At 37.9% G+C, this 14,009-nt stretch overlaps 1 protein-coding gene across 1 annotated transcript in view; it reads right to left on the reverse strand.

Annotated features, from left to right (window-relative positions):
• LOC306872122 (nuclear factor of activated T-cells, cytoplasmic 3-like) overlaps positions 1 to 14,009 on the reverse strand; it is a 94,492-nt gene that overhangs the window by 51,596 nt on the left and 28,887 nt on the right. The window contains exons 2-3 of the mRNA XM_079420529.1: positions 7,008 to 8,166; positions 1,863 to 2,025 (exon numbers count right to left, since the gene is read on the reverse strand). Coding sequence (XP_079276655.1) covers positions 1,863 to 2,025; positions 7,008 to 8,166 — 1,322 coding nt within the window. The remainder of the gene's footprint in view (positions 1 to 1,862; positions 2,026 to 7,007; positions 8,167 to 14,009) is intronic.

The following is a 14,009-nucleotide window of genomic DNA, read 5'->3' on the forward strand; positions in this document are numbered from 1 at the left end:
AACATAGTTTCTGAAGGAAAGATCTACATACAAATTGCCAGTCATTAGTCTACTGAAATCAAGCCTCTGATTAAGTATATCAATTAGGAAATGTTGTTCTCATGTTGAAACACCTGTCTCACATAATTAAAATGAATTATTTCCAACTTAAAAGGTGTTTAATTTTTTTACAGACAAAATAACTTCCATATGATGATTATTTTGAAAACCACTACCTCAAATTAAAAAATAAAAATAAAAATTCTAATTATCAAGAAGTGATTATTTCACATGGTTTATAGTGTAACTAGTAAGCATTTCACATGGTTTATAGTGTAACCAGTAAGCATCCAGCACATATGGAAGCACTCAATTTCATAGCACAAAAAAAAAAAAAAAAAAAAAAAAAAAAAAGGAAAAGGTTTTTTTCTATGAACACGTCACACATTATGACCTTCACTACAATTATACCATCTTATGGAAAAAGTGACGTGACAAAACTTCATCAGATGTCCTTCTAAGAAATGATCTGGTCTTCCTGATATCTTTGACTTTCCAAGCAATTGTTCACATTAACTTTTAAATAAGAACATATCCTTGATCATCATAAGACTTTAGTCGTTCAGCCCTTGACAAATGTTTGAGCAGTGATTGAATTTCAAGTATACTCAAATAACACATCAATAACATCATTATGACACAAGACAAAGTACTACTTCAGATTACTTTGATTTATAATTTACTAATTTATTACCCGTTTCTATCTTCAGTATGAAACCTTGGACACATATAAAGCTATGCCATATCAACCACCTATCCACACAAACTCATTCCAGAGAGATATACTACCTAAATAATGTGTCATTTGATTTTGTACTTGAGGTCGATAAATTAATTGTATCATATCATAGTTCAGAAAAAGTGCAAAGAAACATAAAAATGGCTCCAAGTGACCAAGAAGAATTGAAACAAAGGGCATTGTAGAGGCAGTCCTGCAGTATAAAAGAGATGAGATGTCTGATAATGAAAGACGATCATGCAGGTAACTTAACGAAGTTCATACACAAGGAATGACTGCCAATTAATGGCCCACAAGACACTAGACTGAGGTGTGATGTGACAGAAATGCAGGCCTGTAATTGTGGTTGCTTAATGGACCATTCAAAGCCAGAGGTTATGATTCAGGGGAAAGGCCTTCTTCTCTTCCTCACAAGTTCAATGATCTCGGTTCCCGAGTTGTGTGTGTGCTTCATTACGTCTGCCACAAAAGAGGCCACTGCCTCCAAGACCATAAAATATTTACCAACAAGCTCTCTCTCTTAGTCTCTCTAGGAGAGCTAGCCTCAGGAGAGCGCCTGGTAAGTTTACCTATCCGATCATGATACAGCAAGATACTAATTGGGCTTCATTTTACATAAATGATACCATCACCTCTACTGAAGCATGCTCCCATGATCCCTCCGGTGAGCCGCTAGTACAAGTAGCACAGAGCAGTCGGTAGGAAATAAAGTCCCTAATCAGACTGCTACACGGTTTGCTTAGATCTAGCTGACACCAAAACACTCGCTCGCTAGCTGTTACACAGTAAAAGGAATTTTATGACCATTAATGAGGTTACTAGGCCACACAGCAGACGCTTTCTGTGTGGTCTCGCTTCTCAAGTTCTGTTTCCTGTGAGGCAACGGATGGAATCATGTGCTGTTCCCACTTTTGTGGCCAGCGTAATGAGTACTTAGAAATCAAGGCCACAAGGCTTTGTACGATTATCCAAAACCAAGCTTAACCTCTAGTACAATCAGCCAAATGAGTGGTGGGAAAACAAATGTATTCGGCCGGGAAAGATAGTTGTCATCATCAGTAAACATCCTATTGTGGAGACTCACCTTGACGATAGGGTGTCCCCCAGATGTGGCTTTGATGGCCCCTCGGCTGCCTTCGGTCTCGTAATGAGCTCTGTGATGAGTTTTGGGGTGAACCTCGATCTTTAGCTCGTACTGCCCGTACTGATTCGGCAACGGCCAGTCCAGGGGAGGCAGGGATGACGCCCTACACACAGGCATAAATGTAAATGTGTAAAATGAATGTAAATCAAGCATGCAGGCACATCCACTACTGCGGAGATGACGAGTCAGTGTCGCCAAGTTCATTTCTTAAACCGAGAACAAAAAGCACTAGTTTATCAATGAATTATTAAAATGTTAATGCAGCCTAGTTACTGTTTTTCCCTGACACATACATAATCACACTTATGCCGGTGTGCTGTGGCAAGCTTTAACTATGTGTGCGCTTGAGAGCTTATTAGGCAATGTAGGCAATTAAAGGCTCATTATTATGATTTAAATGGTTTATTAATAAACGTGCGATGAGACGACTAATGCTTCATTTGAATGACTACTAGTCAACCACAAAAATCTTTAGTCGAGGGCAGCCCTAGAACCTAATGAAAATTGAAAATAAACTTGTGCAGCTGCAGTGTGCGGAGAAGCCCAACACATTTCTTGCAAAAAAAAAGCAAAAAAAGTGTGTATGAATTACACTACTTTGGATGTTACAATATGGTCTCAAAACAAGAAATTTAGACTTTGGAATAAAAAAATTAGAATTTGACTTGTGAACAAAGACCATGATACAACATGCTTCTGTGAGGGCAGGTTAAAGGCTAACATAGTCAGTAATATAGTATATGTCACCTTTTGGATGCAGAGTAGTTCAGTGAGAACTCTTTACAGGGTAGTTCACCCAAAAATGATAATTCTGCCACCCTTCATAATATTCAAAACGTATATGACTTCCGTCTATTGAAAACAAAGCAGATATTTTGAATATGGTGGTAACCAAACCACATTTGGTTACCAATGACAAATGATTAATCGCATCCAAAATAAAGGTTTGTTTACATAATATATGTGTGTGCTGTGTATATTTATTATGTATTGTGGCGGGAGGAGCCAACGACAGTCACAGTGGGCGTGGCGTCAAGCCTCGGAGAGGTTTTTATTAAACAATATATTAAAATAAAGTGTCCAAAGGGGGAAAAGTGTCCAAAATAAACAGGGATCTGGTGTCCTCGTCGTGCTGCGGGGCTAGTGAAGGAGGGTAGTGTTCGGAAGGGAATGGTCCAGGGAAGGGGCGGAGTCCGGTGGCCGCACGCGCTCCCCTCTCGGGGCCGGGAGCGAGTGGCGGCGGCGTCTCTGGCGCGGCTTCGTCCATCTTCGGAATCCCGGCGCTTCTGGGGGATTCGGCGGCCCGGCATCCTGGCCCGTCAGCCGCCTAACGGGTGCGGCAGTCCTCCTCGACGCTCCCTTCCTGGACCCACGAGGACACCAGCGTGCATGCAAGGGGGAGAGACCGGTCTCCCGAGGAGAGGCGCGCTCGGCGTTTAAACGGCGGCGGTGATGAGGCTCTATTCACGTCAGGTGCGCCTCATCACACGCCGCCAGCCCTGCGTGTTCAGCGCCCCTCCTCTCTCACACACCCACTCCTGTCGGGAGCCTGGTGAAGGGCGGCGAATACGGGACGGGGTGGTGATGATGGACAGGGGGGAGGCAGCCGACTCGTCACAGTATATATTAATACACACAAATGCATGTATATATATTTCAGAAAAATATGTTGTTTATATATTAAATATATTTATATATAATATAAATTATATGAATAGAACTATATACATGTAAATATTTTCAAAATATACTGTATGTGTGTGCATTTATATATACATAAATATACACAGCACATATATTATGTAAACAAGCTTTTATTTTGGATGCGATTAATCGTTTGACAGCACTAATTAAGACATTTCTTAAAATATCTTCATTAATGTTCCACAGAAAAAAAAGTCACACAGGGTGGATCAACATGAGAGTAAATAAATGATGACCAAGTTCTAATTTTCTGGATGAATTATGCATTTAAAGATGTGAAAAACTTATGACTAGAGAAACAAATCAGTGAATATTTATTTTTTGTCTTAGTCTAGCTCTCTACAACATCTTCTCTCTTTCCCAATCACCCCTGGCTCCTCATGCTGTCATGGTAACGTGAGATGGTTCGTCAGGAGAAATGCGAGAAGGCTGAATGTGTGTGACGGTTGTGGCCTAACGATAGTGAACTAGTGGCCTGTGGACATCAAACGGCTTTACTTAGTGAAAATGAACACTTACCTTCTACATACACAACTCGTGTACACAAAAATGAACACCAATTTAAGTTTTAAATCAACACCATTATTCAAGAATGTCTTCACACTACACTGCATCTACACTACGGATACAGTAAGTGTTTTTTCTTTTAATTAATAATTTTATTCAGCAAGGTTGCATTAAACTGATCAAAAACTATATTTATATTTCAAAAAATGCTATTCTTTCAAACTTTCTATTCATCAAAGAATCCTGAAAAAAGTATCAGTTTCCAAAAAATATTAAACAGCACAGCTGTTTTCAACATAATTCGAAATGTTTCTTGAGCCCCAAATCAGCATTTAAGAATGATAAAAATAAATTAACCCCATTATATAAAAGAACTATGATGATATGAATGTGAGCTGTGTTTACTTTGCATATGACAAAATGCAGTTAGTTTATTTTCAAAATGTTAACATATTCTGGCAGCTCTGACGGGATGGACCAGCTGTCAATCTGGGCCAACCAGTGACAGCCTGACCCTTACAAGAAAGGCATATGAATATTTTTTTATGAAACATAACAGCCAAAAACTAAAGTAAAAACATCATGTACATTTGATACATTGACCAGTCCTAAGAGCAAGCAGGTGATGTGTGTCTTCATCTGAAAGTGTGTTATGTTTAGCCAGCTGTCCTAAACTAGACCCGCTATAGACTTCAGCTTCACACTGTGCCAACTTCACCCACTCTGCCATAGCAAACCCATCTGTTAAACCAGACAAGCTTCTAGATCTTTCTATTGCTGTTGACTGATGGAGCAGTCAGCACACACACACTCACTCACTCACTCACTCACTCACAAACAGGTCCTATGGCAGACAGCAGAGCTGTGGGCTCATATAACAGGGATCAGGTATCATGTCTCTGTTGTATGAAGGTACGGCTGTAAAGATGTTAGTCAACATGGCTCCTATGTGTTGCTTTTGCTGGAAGTTTCTTGACATGTTTGTGAGGAGGAGAGCAAGTTGTGTGACTATGTGCTTATTTCTTATGCAACTTTGGAATCAAGTGTTTACACTATACATTGTGTATTATTTATGAAGGGGCCTGACTGAGTTAAAAATTGTGTTGTGTTGGTGCGGTCGATAACAGAATCATTGTGGGTAGGAAAACCCTTTGCGACCCACAGCCACACGCTCTCTTTACTGATTTATGGAGACAGAGGCCAGGGTACACACATAGGCCATCTTGTTTTGACTAGCATGCGCGCACACACACAGCCATTATCCGATGCTCTGATATGGATAGCGGACACATTTCTTTCAGAACTCTTTCTGTTCTTCAGTTCACTCAACTGCCTTATCATGCTACTCTAAATGTACACTGGATCTGTTCTAAAAGTAGTGAGCTAACTACCAGTACTGTAGGGGATCACTGAAATAAAGGCTTGCCATTATTTAATGATTCACATATATTCTTCACATTTATAGGAATAGTTCACACAACAGTGAAAACTGTGTCATCATGATTTACTCATCCATGTCATTCTCACCCTTATTTTCAACTGACATTCTTCTGTGAATTCTTGAAGTAGTCTTGGAAAAATATTGTTATGACCATGCAATCAAAGACAATGCCAGTCATCAAAATGGTTTCAATATTCTTCAAAATATTTAACTTCGTTCAACAATTGAATGAAAGTCATAATGGGATGGTAAATAAATAACACTCACAGAATTTAAATTTTTTGGTGAGCTATCATATAAGACAACTTCAGAATACTTTGCAATGGGTTAAGTAAAAAAAAAACTTTTTCTTAAATCCAAAATTGATAAACAGACTATAGACATTTTTATTTCAGAAATATGTAGCTCTATTTCCATAGTAAACAATTTTGTGTGTCCTAGGTATTTTTTGTGCTTATAGAATTGCATTGTTAGCTTAGCAACATGCTTAATAATTACCTGAACGCAAGGATGCATAATATATATAATAATATATTGGTACTATTTTAATTAGTGATAGATTAAATAACGACTTTGAGATTAATATTTGCTGTTTATTGTGTGAAAAATAATTCATTGTCTGCATTTTTACTTCAGATATTTCTTTATATTGTTTCTAATATATATATATATATATATATATATATATATATATATATATATATATATATATATATATATATATATATATATATATATATATATATATATATATATATACACACATACACACATACACACACATATACATTTTTTATATTGTTTCCACGTTAATTCAAGAGATTCAATGTGAAAATCTATCCAAAATTTAAATGTAAGGTGTAATTAATCGATATTGTTTAATTTATTGTGAATGCTCCTTTTCCATATTTTTGCATTTAGTTTTCCTTCCTAATCACTTGCTTAGTTAATACTTTAAAATAATTTGAATTTAATAACAATCATTAGCAAACCTCAAAATGATTATCCATATTTCAGAATGTACAGTATAATGTTGTGATGCTTAAATTCCCTTGTTGATTTTAGTTTTTAGTGTTTATTTATTTGGACAAAAATATAGGATTTTAGCATCTCCCATTTATTGCTTATTAGCCATAAAACTAAAATAATTTGAAAGTTGAGTCTCTTGTGATTTAAGAAGTGCTATTTGTGTGCTGCATATGAGAGACCATGAAAAAAAGTTTCTGCCAAATCAGTCACGAGGTTCCCTGTCAGTTTAGATGCTGCTTTAGAAGACCGCTGACAATGTAGTAGTCAATTCACTCTGGTTTCTGTTGGAGATTTATTGTCTCTACACATGAACACTTGCAAGAAAGAAGCATTGTAGAGCTATACACACATGAACTTAATAATGGTTACTCTGATGTCACTTCAAAGCAGAGGAGGGAGTTTACCTGAAAATAGGTGTGTGTCCTGGTTTGGGTTTGTTCCACGTGAAGTGAGATGGGACAGAAAGAAACTGCTCTCCAGATCCATCCTTCTTTAATCCGTGCATGCCATCCTCAGCAGGTGAGTCAAGCAAAGGAGACACATTTCCGGAGTCATCCATGACAAGGTCGCCCTTTCCTGACTGGATTGCTGCTGTACAGTCTTGGGAGGTCTTTCTCGTCTTGGAGGGGATGTCAGCCTCAGAGGGACAACACTGGAAAGGGGATACACCCATAGATGGGCTTCCTATCCAGGTGTCTTCGGTCACGCTCCCCCTGGGCGAGGGGCCGGGCGTAGCAGTTGGGGAGTGATGGGGTGATAAAGAGCCCAGGTAGCATATATCAGCGCTGGAGTGGCGTCTCTTTCCGCAGGGCGACGTCGGACGTGAAGAGGGCCGTGATGGTGAGCGAGGGCTCAGCCAGTTCTCATCTGTGATGCTGGTACGGGGCGAGTGGCAAGGCGACTGGCGGGGCGAGAGAGAATGGCCATGTGAATGAGAAAGGGAGTGAGTGAAGGCTGGGTGATGATGGTGATGCTGCTGTTGCCACACTTCCTCCTGGGGAGAGCAGCCGGGTGAGGTGAGCGGCGAGCCCAGGGTGAAACGCGATGCTGCTTCATTTAGCTCGGATTCCACGTCATCGTACACATGCGAGATGGATTCGCAGGACGATGCGTCAGAGAACCAGCTACGAGAGGAAAGGCTGCTACATGGACTCGGGCTCAGGGATGAATCTCGATACGAGTGATCTAGGGGCAGGTACAAGTGGTCTCGAGACAGAGGTCTGTCGTGGTAGTCTCCACCCTTCACTCTCATCTCATCCTCGCTGGCCTCCATCTCCTGCTGGCAGCTCGGGGAGATGGAGGTGATCTGAATGCTGGGACATTCAAAGGCCTTAGGTGGGCCATTCCCTCCTCTGCCCACCCCTGTGGGCATGTATTTAGAGTCCTGGGGCTCGTAGCTGGGCTCATAGGCCTTGTGGTGGGCCTGCAGGGAAGGGGAGGTGGCAATGAGTTGGGCTGGGTGTGGGCCTCCATGGCGCTGGAGACTGTGTGATTGGTTCACCACTGAAGGAGGTTGCCCCACATTGAGAATGTAAAATGATGTGTTTTCATCCGTTTCTAGATCTAAAAAAAAACAAACGACAAAACATGGAGAGGATGAAACAGACAGAACAACAAGGGACAGAATAAGCATTTGCACAGTGTAGAGTGTGGAGTATAGATGTCCATGAATGATGCAGAAGAGAAATATTGTGCCTTAAAGGGGTCATTGGATGCCCATTTGATATAATTTGATATGATTCTTTAGGGTCTTAATGAAAAGTCTATAACATACTTTGGTTAAAATTTCTCAATGGTAGTGTAAAAAACACCCTTTTTTCCATGTCAAAATCAGCTCTGTTTTTAGCAAGCCATTTTGGTCTATGTTGCTTTAAATGTTCATGACTCTGCTGACCCCGCCCCTCTCTTCCGTGGGGTGACGAGCAGTACTGTTTACTTTAGCCGCGATACTGGCCAACTAGGACGTTATTAGGAAAGGCCATTTGCAAAGATTCATAAAAACCCCTTATACTCTTTCTGTAGATGAAGCTGGATCACGAATGATTCGCGCGAACAGACGCATTTAGGCAGATCAGGGATCGGTGCATTCCCTTCAAAATTAAAGTTAATCCTCTGCATCTTCAGCGGCTCAGATGTCGGGAGTTAATGACGACTGCTATGTAGGGATGCAACGATTATAGATTTTGCTGGTACGATTATTGTCTGATGAATAATCACGGTTTTACGATTATGACGATTATTATGCATTTATTCATTTCCCAACATTAATAATGTATAAAATCACATGAACACTCTTTAGATGTTAAAGTGTTATTTATTGCTGGCTTTTGAAACAGAAATAACACAGTAACCAACAATACAGCACAAAATAATAATAAACAAACAAAAGTCCATCTCTCCCATTAGAATTAAAAAAGGTGACCGCTGCTCTGTAAACATCCATGACAGTATTTCTCTTTTGAAAATAATGAACGAAAGAACAATAAGTAAGGTGCCATTTGTTAACATTAGTTAAAGCAGGTTAACAGTAACTAAAAATGTGCAATAGCTAATTGTTGCAGTAGTTAATATTCTTTGTTAATGTTGATTAATAAAAAATACAACTATGTTAGTTAATGTTAGCTCCATTGAATTATATTAAGACAACTTTTGATTTTATAATGTATTATTAAAAGTTTAAATTAAGATAGCATTATTAATAAATGCAGTCATTGTTTTTTTCATGTTAACTAATGGAACTTGTGTTACTGAACAATAATAACGAATCAGTCGTTGATGTATAGATAGGCCCGCTGTTCTCTATTATAGATCAGTGGATGGGCCATGTTTAGGTTAGAAAAAATGTTTGAAAATAAATAGCTCATTAAGTCTTTAAGTAAGAGTTATTTGATGCTATTGTGAAGACTAAAGCGAATATAAATATCTAAATGACTGAGTGTGAAACATTATTTACACAGTTTTAGGAAAGTAGCGCAGCTGATTTGTTTACTGGGTTACCGGGGTAACGGCAGCGGCAGCGCCCTCTAGTGGTGAATGTGTGTCATTCAGCGCGTCTTCACTTTAACTCGCTCCGCTTTTCTTCTCATCTGTGCTCATTTAAATTAAAACGTTGCCTTTTTAAAGTTCTAAAGTAATCATATGAGGCTGCATCGCAATTTGTCCATAAATAAACAGAATAAATTAATACGTTTGTTATAGGCTACTGTAGTTAGGCTGTTTTGTATTTTGTTTTGTATTCGCACTTGTGCTCCTAAATACATTTTCCAGTTCGCACACATCTATTTTTAGTCGCAAATGCAAGTGAAATGCTCGCACTGTCGAGCCCTGCACACTACTATCGACAGGCATTTCTTTGGTGGAAATAAAGCTTCGCTCGCTGTTTAGTCCCTCTGTCACTAATGTAATTAGTGTAGTAGCCTGAGTGTCTCTGATAAGCGCGTCATTTGAAGCTGGTGCACCACTAGTGTGACTTTGTTTTCATTTTGCACAAGCTGCAACAGTTGAGTTCTGTGCAACAGAAACACTCGGTTTTGTGGAACCTTTACGATTAATTAACCGTGACGTTTTAAAGCGCGGTTAATCGCGGAACCGGTTAATCGCTGCATCCCTACTGCTATGTTCATTATTACATCCAACAACAAAACACCTCAATCGCTTAATTGGAGAGATCGTCTTCTCATGCACTGGAGTTGACACAATGGCGGACAGCACAGCTCACTCAGGGCAGGTCTAAGGTAAGACGGCCTTGTCAATCAACTATCGTGGGAGCGGTCTGTACATAACTACGCCATTCTGACAGGAATCTCAGAACAGCTTGATTTGAGAAAGAGGATTTTAAAATAGGGATTTAAAAAAAAAAAAACCACTGGGAGGATTTTTATCATTATAGGATGGATGTATACACACACTTCCAACAAACATTTATGTTCAAACAACTTGTAAAGTGAATTTTACATCCGATGACCCGATCGATGATAAAAAACATACTACCGACAATGCGCTTACCCAGAAAGACAGAGGTTGACTGTGGACTATCTGGTTAAAAGAATGTGTATTAATGACTGTTAACAACTCTTGTATTTGGTACTGTAGCGAATACAAAAATTTGAACGGCTGTTGGAAAACATGTGAATACTGTCTGACTTGCAAGTGAGTGTCAGAAATGGAAAGCTGCAAACTGATACCCGTGTGGACAGCTAAATTTCTGCTTTTCAGTATGAGCCACCTCCTGTCAGAGAGTGAACATGCAGTGTCTTTTAGTCCACCTGTATTTTTTTCCACTTAGGAATGAATAGACAAATCGCAAATTTGTCCCATATTATTTTTTACTATGAATCCTCGATATACACGCAGTTCCATAGTATTTTCCACATAAATATTATAGTACATATTCTCCCATGCGGTACTGAGCTGAACTTATCTGGAGAACAGTAAAAATACAGTTTGATATATATTATTTGAGCCCAGCGCTGCGTTAGAGACCATTCAAACAGAGCGCGAGATGGAGCTCAACGGACAACTGTATGGATTTAGAACAGAGGGAATTAAAAAAAAATTGCTTCTTTAAACTTGACAGCATTTTATAATCCCTAAAAGACGTCCATCAGATGCATTATACGTAGATGAAAAATTAGAGAAAAACAAAAAAACAAGATAACTACTCGAACTGTCTCCTTTCTTCAAGTTATAAAAAAAACCGCATGAGCAGCTCCCTCAGAATTAGTTTGGAGCGCGTGCATTTGATATTGCTGACAAGCTCGGTTCAGGCGAAGTTAAACTCTTCTTTCAGATTTCTGAAGTAAAGTTAGTTATTGAAGTGCTTCACCGGAACACTCTGTAATGCTGCGTGAATATACAGTTGTAAGTATATTGCATTAGACATGCACTACCAGTCAAAAGTTTTTTAACAGTAAGATTGTGTTTTTTAAAGAATTCTCTTCTGCTCACCAAGCATTTATTTGATCCAAATACAGCAAAAGCAGTAATATTGTGAAATGTTTACCATTTAAAATAACTGCTTTCTATTTGAATATATTTCAAAATGTAATTTATTCCTGTGATCAAAGCTGAATTTTTAGCATCATTACTCCAGTCACACGATTCTTCAGAAATCATTCTAATAATCTGATTTGCTATTCAAGAAACATTATTATTATTATTATTATCAATATTTAAAACAGTTGAGTACAATTTTTTTCAGGAATTTGTGATGAATAGAAAGATCCAAAGATCAGCATTTATCTGTAATAAAAAGCTTTTGTAACATTATACACTATACCATTCAAAAGCTTTTAGTCCGTATACACACAGTCGTGATCAGATTTATTGGCACCCTAGGCAAATATGATCAGAGGCGGCTGTTAATATTAATCTGCATTGTTAATCCTTTTGATCTTTTTTTTTTTAAATCACAAAAATCTAACATTTCATTTCTCTAATTCACATTGGCCACAATTAACTGCACCCTTTTATTCACTACTTTTTGAAACCTCCTTTTACCAGTTTAACAGCTCTACATTTTCTCGTATAATGCCTGATGAGGTTAGAGAACACCTGACAAGAGATCAGAGATAATTCCTTCATCCAGAATCTCTCCAGATCCTTCAGATTCACAGCTCCATGACGCTGCTTCTTCTCTTCAGTTCAACGCACTCATTTTCTACAGGGTTCAGGTCAGAGGACTGGAATGGCCATAGCAGAAGCTTGGTTTTGTGCCCAGTGACCCATTTTTGTGTTGTTTTTGAGGTTTGTGTTTGGATTATCGTCCGGCTGGAAGATCCAAACATGGCCCATTATAAGATTTCTAACAGAGTCAGTCACTTATTGATTTTTTATCTGTTGGTATTTGATAGAATCCATGATGCTATGTATCTAAACAAGATGTCAAGGACCTCCAGCAGAAATATAGCTCTCAACATTAAACATGCAGCAGTATATTTCATTGTACACATGGGGTACTTTTTTTATTTATCACTGTGTGCACCAAACCCATCTTGTGTGTTTGCTACTAAAAAGCTAATTTTTTAGTTTCATCTGACCATAGAAGCCAGTCCTATTTGAAGTTCCAGTCGTGTCTGACAACTGAATATTCAGGAGACTGTTTTTGGATGAGCTAGGAGAATTTTTCTTGAAACCCTTCCAAACAACATGTGGTGATGTAGGGGCTGTTTGACAATTTTTTAAAAAGGTTTTCTGACCCCGAAACTAAACCTTTTTCTACAATTCTCCAGCTGTGGTCCTTGAAGAGTCTTTGTCCACTCAAACTCAAACACATGTCCTCTTCCAGGCAGTTTCATAACATTTTATGTTGATTTGGAAATTCTTAATTATTGCCCTGATGGTGGAAAAGGGAATTTTCACTGCTCTAGCTCTTTTCTTAAAGCCGCTTCACCAATTTGTGAAGCTCAATTATCTTTTTCCAAACATATCCGAAATATATTCTTTGGTTTTTCTCATTGTGATGGATATTTTATTTGGGCTTTGTTTTCCCCCCTGTTTATATTAAATGTGGCTGGCTAATTTCATGTTCATAATCACCCTGGAGTGTTCAAAATTGTAAATATGAATGGGAATATACTTCAGAGATATTTTACTAATAAGAATTTCTAGGTGTGCCAATAATTGTCCAACGTGTCTTTTGAGAAAAACATTTATTTCATAATGAGATTTTCACCCATTTTTAATTGTTTTAGTTCAATGAAAGGTTTGATTTTTGTGAATTTTTTTTTTATAAAAGATCAAAAGGATTAATAATGCAGGTTTATTTTCAGAGCCTTCTTTGATCATATTTACCAAGGGTGCCAATAATTCTGACCACGACTGGATAGGGAAAGAAAATAGATAGGGCTACTTTTATTTGGCAAGGATGCTGTAAATTGATCAAAAGTGATGAAAAAACATTTAAAATATGTTACAAAAGATTCATATTTCAGATAAATGCTGTTCTTCTGAAATTGCTATTAATCAAAGAAACCTGAAGAAAATTCTACTCTGCTGTTTTCAACATAATAATAATAATCATAATAATAATAATAATAAATATATATATATATTTTATTATTATTATTTTTTTTTTAGCAAAATCAGAATACTATAATGATTTCTGAAGGATAAGGTGACACTGAAGACTGGAGTAATGATGCTAAAAATTCAGCTTTGAAATGACAGGAATAAATTACATTTGAAAATATATTCAAATAGAAAGCAGTTATTTAAATAGTAAAAATATTTCACAATATTTCTGCTTTTGCTGTATTTTGGATTAAATTAATGCAGGCTTGGTGAGCTTAAGAGAATTCTTAAGAAAACATTAAAAATCTTACTGTTCAAAAACGTTTGACTGGTAGTGTACGTTCAAAACTGTAGGCTTTTGAATAACAGTAATAATAGCTTATATCTTATATAAA

Source organism: Barbus barbus (assembly GCF_936440315.1).
Source record: "Barbus barbus genome assembly, chromosome: 1".
Lineage (NCBI taxonomy): Eukaryota > Metazoa > Chordata > Actinopteri > Cypriniformes > Cyprinidae > Barbus > Barbus barbus.